This window comes from Mesoplodon densirostris, chromosome 11, assembly GCF_025265405.1.
Source record: "Mesoplodon densirostris isolate mMesDen1 chromosome 11, mMesDen1 primary haplotype, whole genome shotgun sequence".
NCBI lineage: Eukaryota > Metazoa > Chordata > Mammalia > Artiodactyla > Ziphiidae > Mesoplodon > Mesoplodon densirostris.
Window position 1 is genome coordinate 8787176 of NC_082671.1, and position 23925 is coordinate 8811100.

The 23925-nt window shown below is 42.6% G+C and overlaps 1 protein-coding gene across 1 annotated transcript; it reads left to right on the plus strand.

The window, feature by feature from the left end:
- Positions 1 to 5279: 5279 nt before the first annotated feature.
- LOC132499090 (large ribosomal subunit protein eL28-like) lies at positions 5280 to 18032 on the plus strand. The gene is made up of 2 exons (XM_060113435.1): positions 5280 to 5551; positions 17498 to 18032. Exons 1-2 carry the CDS (start codon positions 5280 to 5282, stop codon positions 18030 to 18032), a joined length of 807 nt encoding a protein of 268 aa, XP_059969418.1.
- Positions 18033 to 23925: the final 5893 nt, after the last annotated feature.

The window sequence follows — 23925 nt, forward strand, 5'->3', positions numbered from 1 at the left end:
AGAGACAAAAGGAGCCTGAAGATGGTGGCTTATAACCTGGGGAAATGGAAAGAAAAGACAAAGGATCCAGAAAGAGAAGGAACTGTAGAAATTTTGAGATTCAAATATTGAGATGGATGGAGGAACAGTCAAGAGGCTAAAAGGGTTATGTCAAAGGGAAAGACCTTAGCTTTTGCTCGTCTTTGGGAGGTTCCTTTTCATACATGTCAGAAAAGGAAATGGAAAACAATACAGAAGTAAGCAAGTAAGCATATCCTCTTTATAACCTCCTGCTGGTCCCTTCCTTGGAAATTGAAATGACTCATGGAGGCATATGAGAATAAATAAACACTTCCCAGGGACTGTCTCTGTCCTTAGCAAGGTTCTGCTGCAGCTGTTTCCTCCAGAATCCTGCACGATCTGGTTCAAGACATGACTGTGTCTTTCCCCTCCGTGTCTCTACATATATTTCAGGTCCCTGGGCTTGCTTATGTCTATTGCCTTAGTGCCTCTGCTCTGTTCCTCTAACTGTGGGCTGTATGTCTCCATCCATTTCTGTAAGTTGTTTATGGTATCTTATCACTTGTGCAGTTCCCCTTATTTATTTATTTATTTATTTATTTATTTATTATTTTTTTGGCTGCGTTGGTCTTCGTTGCTGCTCGCAGGCTTTCTCTAGTTGCAGTGAGCAGGGGCTACTCTCTGTTGTGGTGTGCGGGCTTCTCATTGTGGTGGCTTCTCCCGTGGCAGAGCATGGGCTCTAGGCACGCGGGCTTCAGTAGTTGTGGCATGCGGGCTCTATAGTCGTGGCTCACAGGCTCGGTAGTTGTGGCTCGCGGGCTTAGTTGCTCCGCGGAATGTGGGATTTTCCTGGACCAAGGCTCGAACCCATATGTCCCCTGCATTGGCAGGCAGATTCTTAACCACTGTGCCATCAGGGGAGTCCCTGCAGTTCCTCTTTTGACTGTCTGAAGTCTCATCTATGTCTGTGCCTTTTCCTTTTGCCTTAGTCTTTTATTTTTCTCTCTGTACTCTCCCACTCTGCTTCTGTCACTGCTTTTCTTTACCAGTTGGCTTACTGTGATCCCATCCCCATAGCAACCCCTCTGTGGGGAAGAATGAGGAGAAAGGGAAGGAAGAGGGAGCCTAGAATTAGATGGACAGTGAGAAGCTGGATTGGAGTTGGAGGGTGACCTTTTGGATTGAGTCCTGGAACAGAGTACAGACACACTATGTAGGTGGATGCCAGCCAAATTACACAAAATCCTAAGGGAGCATATATTGGGTGCCCAAATCCAGCCCCAGCTTGTAAATTCATTCTGTTTTTCATTCTGCCAGTCGTGTCCTCTTTTATTCCCTCTCCTGTGATCCAGATTAACTCTTTCTTTCTGTTTGTAAGCTTTATGATTTTTATACCTGTGTGGTTTTGGGTGTATTGTACTTTGAAAAATGATTTTCTTAAAGATTCATGAATATTCACGTTGGAACCACAAGGTCTTTCTTTAGATGTACTAGGGTTTTTCACTAGGATTCCATCTGGACACCTTAATTTTTTTTTTTTTCTTTTGGCCATGCCGTGAGGCTTGCAGGATCTTACTTCCCCAACCAGGGATTGAAACCAGGCCCTAGGCAGTTGAAAGCACAGAGTCCTAACAGAGTCCTAACCACTGGACTGCCAGGGAATGCCCTGGACACTATAATTTAAGTGATAGTGGAGAACACTTGGAATGGCCTTAGAAAAGGACAACAAAAAGTCAACTGTGAAATGATATTGTACATTCTCATCTAGGACCAGAATGGTAGATAAGAGATTTAATAAGCAAGAAAGAAGATTTTACCAACAATAGGATTTGTTTTACATAAGGAAAGTTTACTCAGTGAGGTAATGGAATTATTCTGCCCAGAGATACCTTTAAAACCAGATAGGATCCATCTATCTGTAAAGGAAATGGGCTAGATAAGTACTTCTCAAACCTGAGCTCCCTTTCCCATTGCTTCCCTTGACCCCAACTGGAGAGCTTGTTAAACACAAATTCCTGAACTCCACCCCTTAGAAGTTCGGATTCTTAGGTCGGGAGAGAGGGGAGTTTAAGTGGGGGTAGAGGGTTTTTTATTTGCATTTCTAACGGACTCCCTGGAGATGCTGATGCTGCTGGTCCGGGGACCACAACTTGAGTAGCACTAGTCTGGATGATTTTGAGAGTCAGGGAATACAACTGACATACATGGTACATAAATGTGTGGATATTGCATTGCTCTTTGATTAAAAATATCTTTTTCTTTGGGAATGGAGGAGTGTGAACGAGCTAAATCAGATAGGTTTTGTTTCTTTGTGCCCAGCTGCAAGCTGTGATACCATTTGACTCCTTTCTTTGTTCTATAGAGTGACCAACCATCCCAGTTTACCCAGGGTCTTTCTGTGCTAAACTGGGACAGTTGAGGGAACCTGGACATTTGGGTGACCTTTCCATTCACATGAGGCTGGATAACATATAAGAAACAGCAGTTTTCTGTATCTGAGAAAAGGAAAAATGAATTTGAGTCATAAATTAGGACTAGAAATGTGGTTTTTAGTCCTAATTCATAACTTATTAATTTTATGTCTTTAAATTGGGCATTTAAATCTCCCTGTTTCAGTTTCTACCTGTAAAATGGAGATAGCATTACCTACTCTTCTTACTTCACAAAAAAATTTTGAAGATCAATTAAAACAATGTATATAAAAGATTTTTATTAAAATACCATACACATGTTAAGACAGAGATGTAGCTCACTTTGTTTTTATTTTGAATTTATTATTTATTGCCAAAAAATAGCAACACAGCAATCCAATTCCTAAGTATACACCCAAGAGAAAAGAATTCAGGGGCTTTCCTGGTGGGGCAGTGGTTGAGAGTCCGCCTGCCGATGCAGGGGACACGGGTTCATGCCCCGGTCCGGGAAGATCCCACATGCTGTGGAGCGGCTGGGCCCGTGAGCCATGGCTGCTGAGCTTGCGCATCCGAAGCCTGTGCTCCGCAACGGGAGAGGCCACAACAGTGAGAGGCCTGCGTACCGCAAAAAAAAAAAAAAAAAAAGAATTCATATGTATGGCAAATGACAGGGATGTTTTATAATAGCTCAAAACTAAAAACAATAATGGAGTAGTGTGAATGTGTACATCAACAGGAGGCTGGATACATAAATTTTGGCATATCCATAAATGGAATACTACTCAGCAGTAACAAGGAATGAATTGCTGATTCACACCATGTAATACTCATAGACACTATGTTAAGTGAAAAAAAAAATCCTAGCACAAAAGAGTGCATACTATATGATTCCATTTACATAGAGATCAAGAACAACAAAATTAATGATGACAGAAGTCAGTATAGTGGGTTCCTCTGGGGAGGGAGGCTATAGACAGGCACAAGGAAACCTTCTAGGGAGCTAGAAGTGTTCTAGAATCTGGATCTTAATCTGGGTGGTGGTTGTACTGTTCAGGTGAATATGGATGTAAATATTCACCCAGCTGTATACTTAACATTAACGCATTTTTACCTGCTCACCCAGCTGTATACTTAACGTTAACTCATTTTTACCTGCTTTCCTGTTTGTGTATTATACTTAAGTAAAGCAGAAAAAAGAAAGAAAAAGACATAAAAGGAAGAAAGAACTCATCCTCACTTCTAACACCACTAGAGGGCAAATTCTTTTTTTTTTTTTTTTTTTTAATGTTTCAACTCTAACAGCTCAGCACTGTTAAGAGGCTCGGTTTTGTAATTTGAACATCTACTGTGTGAATCTAGAGGTTATCCCCTCGCTTGAAGTTGGTGGTCAGACATCTCCATTTCTAGACTTGAGCAACATGTGACAGTAAAGGGAAGTGGAAGCCCTATGTCACTGGTTCAGGAAGAGGGCTAGGTTTACATCAACATTGCAGCCAATCTTTTTGTTGTTGTTTTTCCTTCCTTTTCTTCTTAGTTTTCACCTTTGTGTCCTTATGCCTGCTTTTCTTTCTGTATTTGTTTTTCTTTCTTTCTTTCTGTGGCTACGCATCTTACGGGATCTTAGTTTCCCCACCAGGGGTTGAACCCGGGCCCTCCGCAGTGAGAGCGTGGAGTCCTAACCACTGGACCACCAAGGAATTCCCATGCCTACTTTTCTTAGATTGATTTTTCACCCTCCCCGCCAAATAGCATACCCTTAGGGACAGGGGGGTCTTCAAATTTTCTTCATCTCTGGTCAGTAGCCTACTTTCCCATCTTTTCTAAATGTGTCTGATTAAACTCAATGGTATATGCTGACATTTTCTTTTATGAGTCTATCCCAGGGACTTACATCCTGTCCCCCCTGCCCAAAGAGCCTTCCAGTAGCCTTTACAGCTGCATTCTCAGACTTTATTTGTTTGGGAACAGTGCCTGTGACAATTCCCACTCTCATTAAGCCTCCCATCCACACCTCCAGGGAATTCTCCCCATTTTAGTGCTTTCCCACCCTGCTTTCTCCTCAGCAGCTGTTCTGGGTCTAATGTGCTTCCTTCACCTTCAGCCTTCCTCAGGAAAAAAGAAAACTTAGGAAGAAAGAAGTCATTTATTTCTCAGGAAGGATTAGTCAGCTGACCAAGTTGTCTAAGGGTCTAAAAAGGGGATGGGGGGATGATCAGAAATACGTAAGTGGAAGGAGAGCAGAAAACATGAGTCACATTATATTGCCTTCCCTTTTAAATTGAGTAGTTTTAGTTTTTAATCTCTGTAACATCGGTGTTTGTTTCATAGAAGGTACTTAATAAATATTTGCCAATATATAAAAAGGGTGAATGCATGAGACTAAAGCTATACAGTATGATTAAAAAATGACAGGAATTGCAGCAGGAATCAGGGTGCTGAGGACACTTTGTAAGATGCAAATCCGTCGGGCGGTGGGTGCATGGGTGCGTTTATCTGTCAAAAGTCATTGCCCTGGACACACAGCATGTAAATGAAATTGACTTCAAAAAATAGAATCAGGGTGCTGCAGGTACGTAAAGAACGGGACGATTTTGTAAAGATCCGAGGCCGTGTGGTAATGTGAAATGTGCAATATACACAGAAAAGAGAAGAGGGGAGAAGGGAGGCAGAAGGGGAGAGAAAAGAACAGAAAACAAGACCAGACCAGACCCGAGGCTAAACAGTCGGGGTAAGGTCGAAGAGCAGGGGGGATGCAGACGGCAGTACACTGCCGAGTGGCGCTGAAAGGGCGGTTTGGGATTAGTTGCCTAGAACAAAAACCCGCCCTAGAGGCAGAACCCTTGTGGAACATTTTGCATCTCCCTAGAGATGCTTCAGATTCAGGAAATTACAGCTTTCTCCGAGGACCGGGGCGGGCGCGCCCGCCGGGCCCCCTCAGCATCTGGCCGGGGGCGGGGCTCAGGCGCGGACGTGCGAGAAGGCACAGCGCCCCTGGCGCAGCATCCTGTCCAGCCCCCGGCCGTGCGTCCCCGCCCCAGACGGTCACTGCACGTGTGTTTAACGTCTGTGTCAGCTCTTGGTCTCTTCGTCGGGCCAATTTTGGCCAAGGAGGGAGAGATACCAGTGAGAGTAGAGAGCAAGTGAAGGGAAAGGGGGCTTGGAAACTGGATGGGGGTGGGTGTGAGTGCAGGAGAGGCAGAGAGCTGGTACCGAAAGAAGAGGTGATTTAGAACGAATAAGTCGCTGAGAAAGACGCTGCAAGATTGGGAGGGGAAGAGCAGTTAAGAATTAACGGAGGGGGCTTCCCTGGTGGTGCAGTTGTTGGGAGTCCGCCTGCCGATGCAGGGGACACGGGTTCGTGCCCCGGTCCGGGAGGATCCCACATGCCGCGGAGCGGCTGGGCCCGTGAGCCATGGCCGCTGAGCCTGCGCGTCCGGAGCCTGTGCTCCGCAGCGGGAGAGGCCACAACAGTGAGAGGCCCGCGTACCGCAAAAAAAAAAAAAAAAAAAAAAAAGAATTAAGGGAGGCATCAAAGAAGAGCATACACTTGTGTAGGGAAATGGAGAAAAAACAGGTTGCAGGCAAACGGGGAGTTGTTTGGCGCACTACCATGGCTGAAGAAGTGCTTGAGAGGAGAAACCAGGAAAGTGGAAAAAACTCGAATTCTGGGACTCTTCTTTTCCTGCCTCATTCATTTTCCCTTCAGTTGAGATGTAAATACATTCCTCTGTTGGTGTTTATCTTTCTCTTTTTGTACCGTGGAGAAAAATAAGCCAGCGCCCCGTTTTAAAAAACGAGGCGATTTATGTATCATGACATGCTGTTTGTGCATTATATTTTAATTATGAACTTGGTAGTGCCCTTTCATGTAAACTTTTTAGGACTTTGGGTAAACATAATCAGCAAATAATATATGTGTCTTCAAAACAGCATCCGACATATTGTAGAAAGTTAATCATTAGAAAATTCAACGTGTTCTACTTTAAACACACTTATTGTGCCACATTAAAATCTTGAATTTGCGAAGAAATTAATTAGAACAATCATTTATATTGATATTATAGAATTATGCAGGATTTAAAAAAATTATGTAGAGATTGGCTTTATTTTTTAAAACAGGCTCCCACAGTGTGTTTTAAAATACGACTCAGCAGCAAGCAGTGATAGAAATCAGTAAGTGTAGAATAAGCAAATTAATGATCTAGGTTTAATAATGAGTTCTATTTATAATGATTTACTGAGGGACCTGATTCCACTAAGGTCCTTGTTCTCTAACAGTCTCCGCATCCCATTTCTTCACACATGATTTCATTAGGTAAATGGGTGATGGAGGTGGTAACATTTTGGCTCCAGTTTCCAACTTTTGTGACTTCCACTTACCAACTGTAAAAAGGAATATTAGAAGACACAGAAATCCCTGGCAACAGTCTCACAGTGCATCGCTGTACACTTCAGCCATCCTTACAGCCCTCTTCCCTATACCATCTTCAGCACTGATATAAAATGCAGTGTGACTGCCACCTTTTTGGGGGTCACAGAAAATGACGTGTAGCTAAGGAAGATAGGAAGACTGCATTTGGAGATCATCCAACAGTCCACTAAGTTAGCCACTCGATTAGCCATTTCTTTAATCCAGTCCTGAGTTTTCCCCTCCTTAAAAGAGGGCAGTCTAGGTCAATTATATTTCAAAAACAAACAAATTATAGAAAAAGAGATTTGTGGTTACCAGAGGCGGGGAGTGAAGGGAGGAGGAACTGGTTGAAGGCGGTCAAAAGGTACAAACTCCCAGTTATAAGATAAATAAGCACCAGGATGTAGTGTACAACATGATAAATATAATTAACACTACTGTATGTTATATATGAAAGTTGGTACAAGACTAAATTCTAAGCATTCTCATCACAAAAATTTTTTTTCTATTTAAAAAAATTTTTGTCTATTTGAGATGATCAATGTTCACAAAACTTACTGTGATAATCATTTCATGATGTACACAAGTCAAATCATTATGCCGTACACCTTAAACTTATACAGGGCAGTATGTCACTTATATCTCGATAAAATGGAAAAAATATTTGGAGGGCAGTGCTATGTTCAAAGTAGCTGCTTAGGGATTTAGGTATGATACTGCATTGGCCAAAATGTTTGTTCCGGTTTTTCCATAAGCTCTTATGAAAAATCCCGAACAAAGTTTTTTGCCAGCCCAATAATATCTATACTGTGTTTCTATATAGATAAGTAAAAAGAACAGGTGAACCTATCAGCCCTGGGTGAACCTAGGGAGCAAGTTTGGGAGGTCACACTCAACCTTGGTAAGTGTTGTTCCCAGTCCCTATTATGTGGTGTGAGAGAAATTTGGAGAATTTCCTATTGCTTAGTCTCTGGCCTTTTGCATCTCCATCTTGGTGGGCCCACTTTGTTGCATTCTCTAACAGGAAGTCCTCAGAGGTTTTTTACTTTCTCGGGATGTCTGTATGCCACCCAGATGTATTCCATTCTCTCTCTCTTCACCGTCTCCTCCTGCTGCACTGCCCCATCCCATTCTTTCCCCTAACTTGGGCCTAGTATAACCCTATACTATGGGTTTTTACAACTTTATGGCCCTATTCCACTTGATTCATCAACTGCCTAACTCGGAAGTTGGCAAACTTCACTGTAAAGCATCGGATCCTAAATATCTTAGGCTTTGCAGGCCATAGAGTCTCTGTCATAACTACTCAGCTCTGCCCTTGTATAAATGAGTGAGCATGGCTGTGTACAGTAAAACTTTACCTATGGACACTGAAATTTGAATTTTATATAGTTTTTACAAGTCAACGAAATAAAGTTCTTATTTTTATTTTTTTCCAAAAATGTAAAAATGTTCTTAGTTTATGGGTGGTACAAAAGCAGGCACTGGGCTCTCCAAATCCATTATTCCTGAAGGATACCCCTCTTTTTTTTTTTCCTTTTGGTGTTTCTTGTTGACAAAGACAACCCTGATAAGTGGCAGGGGTGTTTCTTCCCTCAGGTAGGCTCCACCTAGGAGGATGTCTGTCTACAGCCACTTATCCTCAGCCACAAACTTACTGCACCCAGCTATGCTTCCTGTTTATGATCAGCTGCTTAAGAAGGGAGGAAGAACAGGCCCCATTTCTGGGAGGAAAAGGGTAGGGGGTGAGAACAGGAAAACACTGGCTATCCTAGATAGTTTTTTCTGAACCTACATTGGCTGTATCTGTCTCTTAATCTACAGGAATATACTATAGTACAGTCAGACAGCTAGTTCTGCCCCAAATCGTGGGTCCTTGAGCAAATTACTTATAGAGTTCTCATGGCAAATGAGGATGATAATAATAAATTTAAACTATTGTTGTGAATTGTAAATGATGTAACCTGATAAGAACCAGGCACGTAATAAAAACACCTTCAGTTTATCAAGAACCTCTTACTACTACTATAGAGGAGAATAGTTCTGTGATGATTTGTTTGAACTTCTCCCATGTAATTGGAGAATCTTTGGAAAGTCTTTAGGTTCTTTGAAAAAATGGGGATCTAGGCTTTAATTCATGACCTGCAGCAGCTTCTGTATCTCTGAGCATATGCATTCTGCTATGAAATTAAATAGATACATTTGTTTCTTTTTTTTTAAATTTGACAAACACTTATGTGACACTTAATATATACTGGCACTATTCTAAGTACTTTACTCATATTAAATGATTTAATTCTCATAATGAATCTTATGAAGCAGACTCTATTATTACCTTCATTTTACAGGTGAGGAAATAGAAGCACAGTGAGACTAAATGACCTTCCCCAAATCACACAATGCAAGTATCAGAGCTAGGATTGAAACCCAGGATGCCTGGCTTCAGAATCCATGCTCTTAGCTACAGCTGCTTTAAAGGAATTTTTTTTTTTTTTTTGGCTGCACTGCGCAGCTTGTGAGATTTCAGTTTCCCGACCAGGGATTGAACCCAAGTCACAGCAGTGAAAGCGCTGAATCCTAACCACTAGACCGCCAGGGAACACCCCCCAAAAATATTTTTTTAATAGAAATAAAAAGTAAAAACGGGGCTTCCCTGGTGGCTCTGTGGTTAAGAATCCGCCTGCCAACGCAGGGGACACAGGTTGGAGCCCTGATCCAGGAAGATCCCACATGCCGCAGAGCAACTAAGCCCGTGTGCCACAACTACTGAGCCTGCACTCTAGAGCCCACGAGCCACAACTACTGAAGCCTGCGCACCTAGAGCCCGTGTGCCACAACAAGAGAAGCCACTGCAATGAGAAGCCCGCGCACTGCAACGAAGAGTAGCCCCGGCTCGTCGCAACTAGAGAAAGCTCACATGCAGCAACGAAGACCCAACGCAGTCAAAAATAAATAAAGAAAATAAATAAATTTTTTAAAGAAAGTAAAAACGTGTACATAACCCCAACCCACTTGAATTTAAGCTCCACGGGAGCAGGGACTGGCGTTCTCTTACCAGCACAATATCCTCAGTATGTAAAACTGGGCCTGGCAACATAGCAGAGGTAAACAAATGCATAAATGAATTAACCCAGATCTATATCCCATTGTGGGCTTTTCAGGCCATTTGTCTTTCTTCCTCATTCTTGCTATCAGTATGTTGATCTGTTTCTGCTTATTAACGGTATCGAGAGGGAGCTGGCCTGAGAACATCAAGCTAAGACTCAAAGCTCTTAAAGGGCCACTTGTCAAGAGTATGAAATTTAATGGATTATCTTGTTCCTCTTAATTTTGTAAAAACATGTATAAACTTGTTTATTTACAAGTAGCTTAAAACAGCCATTTACGTGTAATTGGAATTAAGTTGGATTAAAAAGTCCACCTGGAACTTAATATTTAAAGAATTTAGACTGTGATTGTAATCAAAGTAACTTCCCCCCCCACCATTTGAACACTTAAACAGTTATAGGATTATAGGGTCAGGCCATCAAAGTAAACACTCATTGCACACATTTTTGAAATAAGTACACATTCATTCAATACATCTGCATCCCACCATGGAAGAAGTACTCAGGGCTTTACACCATGGGATTGTGCAGATTCATGTCCAATGGAGACGGAGAGCCAAAGAGGATGAGGAAAAACAGGACAACAGGGGAGATAAAGATACTGCCTGCATCCCTGGGTAGCATTAGCACGAAATAAATTCCGTTGGAGGAGGGGAGAAGCAGAAGAAAAAAGGGTGGGGAGACTTTGGTCAGCTCTGAGTGATGGAACTGGTCGCCACGGAGATTTGGCTGACGGTCGACGGTCTATGAAGCACGTCTGCACTCTCTTACGTAGCAGCCTCCTAAAAAAACGCAGGCAGGCGGGGCTAACCTACAGGGTAGACACAGACCAGAAGAGATTCTTGGGTTTCTGGGCCCGCCTCATCCAAATATTTCTGTGACTGCCTGATTCAATTTGAGGCTGAAAACAAGAAGTCCGAATGGCCTCAATTATTGGTAAGAAAGTTGCGTAAATTAGGGAAGCCGATTTTTCACTACACAGAAAGACCACATGACGCTTGTAAAGGAAGCATATGTGAGAGACATAGAATGATTACAAGTACAGTGGCCAGAACCCTGTGTGGCACCTGCTTGGCACTGTACAAAATCTGTCATCTGCATATAATGTGGACAGTTTTAATGAGGAGATCTCACGATTCAAAGTTTAGCTTGAGAGACCTTTGCCTTAACTGTTTCACAGCCCTTCCTCTTTGAGTTGCTAAAGGCAATGCTAAAATATTACCATGACCAAGTGTATGCGTAAAGGTGAAGATTTTTAGCCTGTTCAGACTACGCCCTGTCCTGAGGATTGGTTTTACTTCTTGCTAAAGTACCTTTAGTGATAGGGAGCACTATTCTTGCACTCCTGGAGGACTTTGGACTCTTGCCCTCCCCCCTGCTAGGAGGGAATTAGAGCCCAGACCTTCTCTAAGAGTGGGCGGTGAACCACTGAGAAAGCAGACAATGCCCGCGAGGTCTCCACACTATAGTTCATCTGATGACCCAGGGGAGGTCAGATTCTTCTCCTCCCCCTTCGTACACACCCAAGGTTTGGCAGCTCCTTTGGCTGTTTTCTGATCTTGCACTTTTTTGGGGACTGTGATAAGAGCTTACTATGGTCCCCCTACCCCTCAGAAAAGTACACTGAAATACAATACTTGCATTTACTTTTAGGGGGTTTGTATACCTGCCTGGTCCATCTTAGAACCCCATATGAATAAACACCACCCTAGAGCTTCAGTAGCTTTTTTCTTCGTATAGAACTTGATGGATTTTTTTTCAGCGGAGTTGGGCTCACCAAAGTTAGGGAAGATCACTGCTTAAAGAACATAGACATTTAATTATGAAACGTACTGGAAAGTGGCTTTGCTTCCTCTGTCATCAACAGATTGGCACTTGCTTATGGTTTTTTGAAAAGGTGGATGTGAGTCAGCATGAGCACTTCAGTTATCGCTCTTCAGTGGCTGCCTTCCTGTAAATGAGCCAGGCAGGGGTATCCTGGTGATAGTGTCAGACTAATAGTCATACAGAGAAGGAAGGACATTTATAGTTTTAGAGCATTGCTAGAGTAAACTTAAGGAACTCAAAGAAAGCTCTTTGCTTCCTGCAAGCAATACTCCGTGTTCCCTGTTGGCCCTTGTATAGAAATTGACATTTAAAATACTTGTTTACAATCAGCAATCACATTCCTTGGTATTTATCCAAATGAGTTGAAAAGCTGCATCTACACAAAAACCTTCACGTGAGTATTTATAACAGCTTTATTCATAGCTGCCAAAACTTGGAAGCAACCGAGATGTCTTTCAGTGGGTGAAGAGATAAAATATGGTATACCCAGACAATAGAATATTATTCAGCACTAAAAAGAAATGAGCTATCAAGCCATGAAAAGGCATAGAGGACCCTAAAATGCACATTAGTAAGTGAAAGTAGCCAGTCTGAAAAGGCGACATACTGTATGATTCCAACTATATGATGTTCTGCAAAAGGCGAAACTGTGTAGAGAGTAAAATGATCGCTAGTTGCCAGGGATTGGGGGTGGGGGATGGGGGGGAGGGATGAACAGCTGGAGGTTTTTTAGGGCAGTGGAACTATTCCATATGATACTGTGATGATGGACGACTGGTCCAAATTTGTAAAATGTTCAAGACCAAGAGTGAACCCTAATGTAAACTATGGACTTCGGGTGACTAAGGTATGTCAGTGAATGTTCATCAGTTGTAACAAATGTACATACTAATTCAAGATGTTAATAATACGGAAGGTGAGAAAGTCTATGGGTACTTTCTAAGCAATTTTTCTGTAAACATGAAACTGCTCTCTCCAAATATAACCTATTAATTTAAAAAAAATTGGTTTATATGTCACTCTCCACCCCCTTCCATGAGACCGTAAAGGCAGGAACCATATCTTTTGTACCTGTATATTGCCGGAATCCGGGGAAAACAAGGAGAGTGTTCTATTATTAGTGCACTCTTATTAGTGAGTATCCCAACAATATCTCAGACTTCACGTCTAAAACAAAACTCTTGACTTGACCCCTCCTCTCTCTGTTTTCCTGACCGAAGTAAATGGCAACTCCAGTTACCCAGGCCAAAACCCTTAGGATCGTTCTTCTTCTTCTTTTTTTTTTTTTTTGCGATACGCGGGCCTCTCACTGTTGTGGCCTCTCCCATTGCAGAGCACAGGCTCCAGACGCGCAGGCCCAGCGGCCATGGCCCACGGGCCCAGCCGCTCCGCAGCATGTGGGATCCTCCCGGACCGGGGCACGAACCCGTGTCCCCTGAATCGGCAGGCGGACTCTCAAACACTGCGCCACCAGGGAAGCCCAGGACCATTCTTGACTCCTTTTTTTTTTCCTCACGCCCAACATCCAGTTAGTTACTCCTGTTGGTTGTATCTCGAAAATATATTTCAAATACAACGACTCACTACTACCACTACTCCCACCGCCGTCCAAGCCCTCATCATGTCTCACCTGGACCATCGGCCTCCTAGTTGGTCTCTGTTTCCTCTCTTGCTCTCCTCTCTCATCTTCTCCATTCAACAGCAAATACCTTTTTAAAAACATACATCAACGAAGGTTACTCCTTCACCCCAAAACCTAAAATGGCTTTGTAGCTTCCTGGCTTCCTGTCGCATTTCAAATACAATCCAGGATCCAAGCCACCACTTACCGTGCCCCTGGGAGATCAGACTCCTACTTCTCTCTCCAACAGGTTTTCCATCCTCTCTGCTCCCAGTTCACCGCACTCCTGCACCTCAGTCTTGTGGCACCAGGCCAAGAGCACATCCTTCGCTTGGTGTCTTTGTGTTTGAAATGCCTTCCGTTTGGAACAGTCTTCTCACAAACGCTCCCAAGAATCGCTCCCTCACGTCATTCAGGTTTCTGTTCAAATGTCATCTCTACTGAGATCTACCCTCAGCACCCTGCCTTAAATAACCCTCCTCCCCAACTCTTTATTACCATACCTTGCTCATATATTCTTCCAGGTGCTCCCTTGTCATTACTTGACATTTGTTTGTTTGTTTGTTGTCTGTTGTAGTAGTCTGCTAGGGCTACCATAACAAAATACCACAGACTGGGTGGCTTTTTTTTTTTTTTTTTTGGCCACTCCGCACAGCAGCATGCAGGAATCTTGGTTCCCCGACCAGGGATCGAACCTGTGCCCCCTGCTTTGGGAGTGTGGAGTCTTAACCACTTGACCTCCAGGAAGTCCCTGGGTGGCTTAAATAGCAGAAATTTATGTTCTCACAGGTCTGGAGGCTGGAAGACCAAGATCAGGGCTGGTTTCTCCTGAGACCTGGCTCCGTGCAGGTGGCTGCCTCCTTGCTGTCTGTAACACCCCACCCTCTGGCCCCCCCATATTCATGTCCTTCTCACATGTAAAGTACAATTACCTCCACCCTAACAGCCCCCAAAGGCTTAACCCATTCCAGTATCCATTCCAACTACAAAGTCTCATCTGAATATCATCCAAATCAGGTGTGAGTGAGACACGAGGTATGATTCAACCTGAGGCAAAATTCCTCTCCAGCTGTGAACCTCTGAAAGCAGACACGTTATGTGCTTCCAAAATGCAGTGGTAGGACAGACGTAGGATAGACAGTCCCATTCCAAAATGGGAGAGATCAGAAAGAAGGAAGGGGTGAAGAGTCCCAAACAAGTCCAAAACTTGGCAAGGTAAATTCCATTAGATTTTTTTCCCTTTTGTTTCTTATTGTGGTAACAAACACATAACATAAAATTCACCATCCTAACCACTTTTAATTGTACAGCTCAGTAATGTTAAGTATATTCATATTGTTGTGAAACAGATCTCCAGAACTTTTTCATCTTGCAAAACTGAAACTCTGCACCTGAAACTAACACATCGTTGTTAGTCAACTATACTTCAATAAAATTAAGCAAAAACTAAAACAAAAACCTGAAACTCTGTACCCATTAAACCACAGGACCCCTTTTCTTCCTGTCACCAGCTATAGGCAACCACCGTGCAACTTTCTGTTTCTATGAGTTTGACGACTTTAGACACCTCATTTAAGTGGAATCATACAGAGTGTTTTTTGACTAATTTAGTTCAGTTAGCATAATACCCTCAAGGTTCATCCTGTTGTAGGATGTGACAAGATTTCCTTCTTTTTTAAGACTGAATACTATTCCATTGTATGTATACAGCACAGTTCATTTATCCATGCATCCACTGATGGACACTTGGGTTGCTTCACCTTTGGCTATTGTGAATAGTGCTGCTGTGAACATGGGTGTGCAGATACCTCTTTGAGCCCTTGCTTTCAATACTTTCAGTACCTAGAAGTTTTTCATTTTTTGAGGAACTGACATACTGTTTTCCATCACAGTTGCACTATTTTATAATTCCACCAACGGTGCACAATAGTTCCAATTTCTCCACATCCTCACCAACACTTGTTATTTTCTGGTTTTCTTTCTTTTTTTTGATGGTAGCTTTTCTTTTCTTTTTTTTTTGATGGTAGCTTTTCTTTCTTTTTTTTTTTTCATCTTAATGAGTGTGAAGAGAGATATCTCATTGTGGTTTTAATTTGCATTCCTCTGATGATTAATGATGTTTAGCATCTTTTCATATGCTTGTTGGCCATTTTTATATCATCTTTGAAGAAATGTCTGTTCATGTCCTTTGCCCATTTTATAATCAGTTTATTTGATTATTTTGTTGATGAGTTCTTTATATAATCTGGATATTAACCCCTTATCAGATATATGATTTGCAAATATTTTCTCCCATTCCATAGGTTGCCTTTTCACTCTGTTATTGTGTCCTTTGATGAGCAAAAGTGTTTAAGTTTGATGTAGTCCCATTTGTTTATTTTTGGTTTTGCTGCCTGTGCTTTTGTTGTCATATCCATGAAATCAATATTCCATTAAATGTTAAGTCTCAAAAATAATTCTTATTGGCTCAGTGCTCTGACCTCCAGGCCCACTGAGGTGGCCCTGTTGCTCCCTGAGCCCTGGCCACTGGCCTGACCCACTGAAACTGAGGAGGAGAGAGCCTTGCCTTGATGGCCTGTGTGCTCTGAGTCTGTGGTGGGAGTGGCAGCTCTCCGATATCACTCCCATGATATCATCATGAATCAGGGCCATTCTTCCCTTAAAGGATAACATATGTTGATAGATCTATTGCCCTATCCTGTAGAATCTCAGAAGTTGATAGCTTTCCTTCAATTTCTCTTATCTCTTCACCTTTTAGTCTAGTCTGGCAGTGTTTCTGCTGGTGTAACACCAACTCTATTGCTAGATTCTGCTGAGATGGCTGATTAAACCCAGGAATTTCACTCCTAATCCCTTTATCAGATGATTTTCCAGCTATACCCATGGTGTCCTCTCCAGAGCAAGCTTTCTTGTTTTTTGCCATATAGATAGGCTGAGAATTTTCCAAATCCTCAATTTCTTGTTCCTTTTTGCCTAACAATTCCTCCTTCAATTTATTTCTCTCCTCTCACATTACTATAAGCAGCAAGGGGAAATCATACCTTTAACAGTTTGCTTAGAAATCTCCTCAGCTAAATATCCTATTTTATCACAAAGTTTACTTTCCACAAAACACTAAAACACAATTCCACCAAGTTCTTTGGTACTTCATAACAAGGATCAACTTTCCCCAAAATTTCAATAACATGTTCCTCATTTCCATCTGAGACTTCACCAGAATCGCCTTTATCATTCATATTCCTACCAACAATTTCTTCCAGGTGATCTAGGCTTTTTCTAGCGTGTGTCTCAAAACTCCTCCAGCCTCTACCCACATTTTTAGGTATTTGTTATAGCAGCACCCCACTTCTTGGTACCGAAATCTGTATTAGTCAGGGTTCTGCAAAGAAACATAGCCAATAGAATGTGTAAATGCAGGTTTTCCCAGTTATCTGGAAGTACAGCCTTCTAATGAAACCTTTCTTAAGCTGAAATGGCATAAAACAAAGAGGCAATTACCTTAGGACACATCTTGCTAATGGGTGCACAGAATAAATCAAGATAAAGCAGAGATGCTCAGAGGCGTAGTTCAAAGCTATGGCAGCTTGACGCTGAAATGCTGAGTGTAGATCCTGGGGAAGGAACTTGCAGTGCCACTCTCAAAGCTGGGGCTGGCCGCTGTCTCTATAACGGCTCGTTGCAAAACAAATGCTTACTTAATGCTGTTTTCACTTTTCACCTTTTTCCCTGAAAGTGCAAATCCTCTTCCGATTTCTTTTGGCTAGTGAAAACAGGTACTAATGTTTGTATATCTTTCATGAAAGTGAAGTGGCATAAAGCGTACTTTCAAAAAGCAGGGGATACTTGTATGTAGAAAAATATTTTTTTTGAGGGATTTGTTCATGTGATTATAGAAGTTGGCAAGTCCAAAATCTGCAGGGTGGGCTGGCAGGCTAGAGACCGAGGAAGAGCCAGTGCTGCAGTTCAAGTACAAAGGCCATCCAGCTAGAGCCCCAGGAAAGCTGGCGTTGCAGCTGAAGTCCGAAACAGTCTGCTGGTAGAATTCTTCTTGCGGGGGACCGGGTTGGGGTGGGGAGGAAGGTGTCCCTCCTTTGTTCTTTTTGGGTCTTCAACTGATTAGACGAGGCCTACCCACATTATGGAGGACAACCAGCTGTACTCGAAATCCATCCCTTAAATGTAAATCTCATCCCAAAACACCCTGCTTTCCATCTCCGGCCGCCGCAACAAAAGGAGGTGCCACCGTGTCCGCGCATCTGCAATGGATGGTCGTGCAGAACGGCTCCAGCGTCTTGATCAAGAGGAAGAGTCAGATGTACGGCACCGAGCCCAGTAACCTGAAGGCCCGCAACTCCTTCCGCTACAATGAGCTCATTCACCGCAAGGCTGTGGGCGTGGAGCCGGCGGCGGCCGGCAAAGGGCTCGTGGCGGTCACGAAGCAGAGATCCAGCCCGCGAAAGCTGGCCACCTGCTACGTGCGGACCAGCAACAACAAGAACGCCCGGGCCACCCTCACCAGCATCTGGCACATAATCCGAAACAAGTGGCGCCCGGATTTGCGCATGGCCGCCCTCTGCAGAGCCAGCAACGTCCTGCGCAGCCAGAAGCCTGTGATGGTGCCGAGGAAGCGGACCCATCCCGCCAAGAGCTCCTGAGCGATCTGTCCCCTTCCCCACAGCAATAAAGCTGTCAGCCGGGGGAAAAACAAAACAAAACAGCAACAACAAAACACCCTCACAGAAACATCCAGAATAATGTTTGACCAAATATCTAGGTATGGTGGCCCAGCCAGGCTGGCTCATAAAATTAACCTTTCATGGGCCTTCTACATTAAATTTTAAGCCCCATGAGGAGAGGGACATTGTCTTAGCGACGTTCATATAGCTTGTGCCTAGAACTGTAGCTAGCATGCAGTAGGTATTCAATAAACAGTTGATGAAAAATGCATAAAGACTGACTAAATGACTGCTAGGGCTTTAGAGTTTATCAGGTTCCTTTCCACTTGCATTATCTGATTTCTTTATCCCCAAAATTCTTTGAGCTGGGTATCATGACCTCCAGTTAAATACTGAAACTGAGATATAGAGAAGTTAAATGACCAGTTCAAACGTCTAAGCTCTAAACTCTTCATGTTCCAGAGGTGGGACTCAGATTTCACTCTTTTTTTTTTCTTTTTTTTTTGCAGTATGCGGGCCTCTCACTGCTGTGGCCTCTCCCGTTGCGGATCACAGGCTCCGGACGCGCAGGCTCAGCGGCCATGGCTCACGGGCCCAGCCGCTCTGTGGCATGTGGGATCTTCCCAGACCGGGGCACGAACCCGTGTCCCCTGCATCGGCAGGCGGACTCTCAACCACTGCGCCACCAGGGAAGCCCGCAGTTTTAAACTTATGAATTATTCCTGGAACTTTCCATTTAATATCTTTGGTGGGGTGTCTGTTGGCACTGGGGAGAGTTTGGGGCTGAATTGTGGGCGGTTGTTGTATAAGGCAGTGGGTTGTTTTTTTTTTCTTGGTTTGAATTGTGACATAGACGCTCACTTCCCCCTCTTAGTAACCTGGTTCTTCCTTTTTCTTCAGCTCTGCCTTTGTCAACTATAATGATCTATTTATCTTCCTAGCTATTGTTTAGAGCATATTGTGACTTATTATTGATTATTTTAGCAATAAGTATAATAAACAGGATGCTATGGTATGGTAGAATCAATTTAATTTCTGCAAGTATTAAAAAGTACTTGATCCAAGGAGTTTCCTGGTGGTTCAGTGGTTAGGACTCTGTGCTTTCACTGCTGTGGGCCCAGGTTAAATCTCTGGTCAGGAAACTAGGATACCGCAAGCCGTGGGGTGCGGCCAAAAGAAAAAAAAAAAGTACTTGATCCAAAAAAAAATTACTTTGCATTGACGACAGACTTAAAAGCATGAAATGAAGTTTCTGAAGAGACAGTACTAAATAAGGGCATATGTTCAAAGAAGTTTGGGGTATAGTATTAAACAGCAAAGTGCATTGTTTTCATAGGACATTCTTACAAATTAATTGTTCAATAGAAATTAATAATTGAATTTCATTAAAAAATTGACAAGGAACAAGCCTAGTTGACTGATTAGGTAGGGCTTAAAAGGTGAGTTGTGTTGGTGAAACTGACAAGAGACAGATTATAAACTTTTAGTTGACATTGTGGTTTACCAATAAGAATTAAGAGTTTATGTCCAATCAGTACATTCTCTTCCATACAGAACTGTCTGTATGTGAAATTATTTAATTCCTCCAAAATACTCTAAATAATGAACTGTGCCAAGTATTGAGAGGGTGATGGAAATGGTGTTGGAGGAAGAGATATGAAATGAAATGAGCACAGCCTCTGCTTTCAAGATTGGAGAAAATTGCTTGTATAGGGAATTGGTAATTTTTTTTAAAGATTTTTTTTTTTAGAGCAGTTTGAGGTTTAAAGCAAAATTAAAAGGAAGGTACAGAGATTTTTTTTCCATACACCCTCTTCCCCCACAAATGCATAGCCTCCCCCGTTATAAACATCTCCCACCAGAGTGGTACACTTGTTACAATTGATGAATGTACATTGCCACATCACAATCACCCAAGATCCAGACTTTACATTAGGGATGATTCTTGGTCTTGTACATTCTATGGATTTGGGCAAATGGATAATGACATGTATCCATCATTACAGTATCATATAGAATATTTCCACTGCCCTTAAAAACCTCTGTGCTGCAACTATTCATCCCTCCTCTCATCACCCACTCTCAACCACTGGCAACCAGTGATCTTTTTATTGTCTCCATGGTTTTGCCTTTTGCAGAAAGTCATAGAGTTGGAATTATACAGTATGTAGCCTTTTCAGATTGGCTTCTTTATTTTATTAACATGCATTAGGGAGGCATTAGGGAAGGATCCTTAGATCCTTCATGTCTTTTCCTGGTTTGATAGCTCATTTCCTTCTAGTGCTGAATAACATTCCATTGTCTGGATGTACCACAGTCTGTTTATACATTCACCTGTTGGAGGATACCTTGGTTGCCTCCAAGTTTTGGCAATTATGAGTAACGCTGCTATAAACATCTGTGTGCAAGTTTTTGGGTGGACATAAGTTTCAACTTCTTTGGGTAAATACCAAGGAGTGAGATTGCTGGATTATATGTTAAGAGTATGTTTAGTTTTGTAAGAAACTACCAAACTGTCTTCCAAAATGGCTGTACCATTTTGCATTCAGGCCAGCAATGAATGAGAGTTCCTATTGCACTGCATCCTTGCCAGCAATTAGTATTATTAGTGTTTCAGATTTTGACCATTCTAATCGGTGTGTAGTGGTATTTTAATTTGCATTTCCCTTATGACATATGAGTGGAGCATCTTTTCAAATGCTTATTTGCCATCAACATATCTTCTTTGGTGGGGTGTCTGTTAAGGACTTTGGCTTATTTTTTTTAATTAATTTATTTAATTTATTAATTTTTGGCTGCGTTGGGTCTTCGTTGCTGTGTGCGGGCTTTGTCTAGTTGCGGTGAGCAGGGGCTACTCTTTGTTGCGGTGCGCAGGCTTCTCATTGTGGTGGCTTCTCTTGTTGCACAGCATGGGCTCTAGGCGCACAGGCTTCAGTAGTTTTGGTGCGTGGACTCAGTAGTTGTGGCACTCGGGCTCTAGATAGCAGGCTTAGTAGTTGTGACTCACTTAGTTTCTCCACGGTATGTGGGATCTTCCCGGACCAGGGCTCGAACCCGTGTCCCCTGCATTGGCAGGCGGATTCTTAACCACTGCACCACCAGGGAAGTCCCTATTCAATCATATTTGCTCATATATTTTATTCATGAACAATACAAAAACAACTAAACATAAATGTACCAGTTAGAAGGCATTTTCTGACTCAAGGGGAATGTTGGTAGAATGATTTTCGAAATATAGCCTCAAGTCAAAGGCAAAGGTAATACCCTAAATTTAAGTGGATGTAATTTTAAGTATTCTTAGAAAGTGTACATCCCTAAGAATATGAAAGAATGAAAAATTCTATCAGGGCCAGGAGTCTTTAAAGTTATATTTCTTAGAATCTCAAAAAGTTCAAGGCCTTGAAGTTATGGCTACTGTAAAATATAAAGGGACCTGTGGCTGTCAGAATTAAAGTTTTAACATTACTAATTTTTAGAAAGATTTCAGATTCTTTTAATCTATACTATATAATTTATTTAATACACATTTATTAAACACTATGTTAAACTGAGCCACTTAAGGAAAACGACTACCATACCAGTTAACATGCATTATCTACTAATGAGTCTGATAGACACAAAGAATCCATTTTTCTAAATGAGAAAATAACTTGCCTAGGCTGACACACATAGCTGGTAAATGATATTGACCAGATTTATACCTAGGCAATCTGGCTCCGAAGTCTTTGCTCTTAGAAACCACATATATTCCCTTGCCTAAGAGTCAGTCTTATTTCTACTATTCTCCCACATATACCTTTATGTTTCAACTATACCTAACTACTTATAAATTCTTAAATAACCATTTGTATTTGTTTCCTAGGGCTGGGTGATTTAATAAGAAATATAGTTGGTCTTTGTCTCCATGCCTGGCATAAAATCTCCTAAAACCCTTGGAATTTCCTGACTGGTAGGAATGTCTGTTATTCATAAGGAGCCCATTGGGACGCACCTAAATTTATGCCAGTGAAGTGATTCAGGGTGCGGCCCCTGGATAGCCTAAAGATGGGGCTGGGCACCAGAGAGACCAAACGATTAGAGGGTTAACACTTTTAGCGCTACCCACTGACCCCTAGGTTGGGGCAAGGAGGAGCTACAGGTTAAACTCTACAAAAACTCTGGAACAGGGACTTCCCCGGTGGCACAGTGGTTAAGAACCTGCCTGCCAATGCAGGGGACACGGGTTCGAGCCCTGGTCTGGGAAGATTCCACATGCTGCGGAGCAACTAAGCCCGTGCACCACAACTACTGAGCCCGCGTGCCGCAACTACTGAAGCCTGTGTGCCACAACTACTGAGTCTGTGCTCTAGAGCCTACAAGCTGCAACTACTGAAGCCCGTGTGCCTAGAGCCCATGCTCCGCAACAAGAGAAACCACCGCAAGGAGAAGCCCGTGCACCGCAACAAAGAGCAGACCCTACTCGCCGCAACTAGAGAAAGCCCGTGTGCAGCAACAAAGACCCAACGCAGCCAAAAAAAAAAAAAAAAAAAAGCAAAACAAAACTCTGGAACAAAGAGATTTGATGAGTTTCCAGGTTGATGATCATTTCCATATTTGGAGAGTGTGGTGCATCCCATTTCCATGCAGACAGAGGTTTCTGCTCTTAGGATCTTTCCAGACCTTGCCCTATCTATGTACCTCTTGTTGACAGAAAAAAAATGCACAAGGTGAGAGTTGTGAGTTAAGTTTGATTTGGGGCAAAATGAGGACTATAGCCTGGGAGACAGCATTTCAGATAGCTCTGAGAAACTGCTCCAAAGAGGTGAGGGGGAAGATCAGTATATATGTGATTTTGGTGAAGGGTAAGTACATGCAAGCCAGCACATATTTTTTGGCAGAAGATTTCTGCTAGTCACTAGGAGCAGACTTCACCATGAAGGATTTTAGTGCTTTTCTAGGTATGAGGAGATGCAAGAATTGGGCTCATAAAATCGGCTCCTGAAAATATCTAACTATCTGAAGACCTGTTCTGCCAGTTTTTTTCCCAGAGCACAGAGTACTTCATTTGTGATTGCCACCCTGAACTCCTTTCAGGGGGCTGTTAAAAGTCAGCACCTGCAGCAGCTCATAATTTGATCCTTGTAGAGGTAGATGGCAAGTGCCAATTTGTAGGTGACACTCTTCATCTGAATACTTTATAATATCCTGGGTAATAAACTGGTAAATGTAAGTAAACATTCTCTGAATTCTGTGAGCCAGTCTGGCACATTGATTGAACCCAAGAAACGGGTGATAGGAACCTCCAATTTATAGCCAGTCAGTCAGAAGCACAAGTAACAACTCAGACTTTCAATTGGAACTGAAGTGGGGACAGTCTTGTGAGACTGAGCCTTTAATCTGTGGGACTGAAACTGAGCAGGACCCTATGGGGCCCCTGAGCATGAAAGCCTTTCTGTGCCCCCCGTTTCTTGACTTTCCCTGCGTACTAGAGGGGAGGTTCAAACACTTGGTAATCAGGGAAGGGAAGAGATGCAGAGACAAGGGAGGAGCAGTCAAGAAACAACAGGGCTGGGCTTCAACTACTGAGCCTGCGCTCTAGAGCCTGCAAGCCACAACTACTGAGCCCGTGAGCCACAACTACTGAGCCTGCACTCTAGAGCCCGTGCTCCGCAACAAGAGAAGCCACGGCAATGAGAAGCCCACTCACCGCAATGAAGAGTAGCCCCCGCTCACTGCAGCTAGAGAAAGCCCGCACAGCAACAAAGAGCCAATGCAGCCAAAAATAAATAAATTTATTTCTTTATTTTAAAAAATATGATTGAATAATAAGATTTAACAGAAATACGTTCTATTCACTTTCGTTTTAGACTACTTGATGTTACCTTTTTTTTCC

Excerpts from the sequence above, each read along its gene's own strand:
- LOC132499090 (XM_060113435.1), top strand. The coding sequence starts at position 5,280 with ATGCTTCAGATTCAGGAAATTACAGCTTTCTCCGAGGACCGGGGCGGG. Across the intron at positions 5,552-17,497 it reads CCAGTGAGAGTAGAGAGCAA|ACGAGGCCTACCCACATTAT; the intron begins GTGAAGGGAAAG and ends TCAACTGATTAG.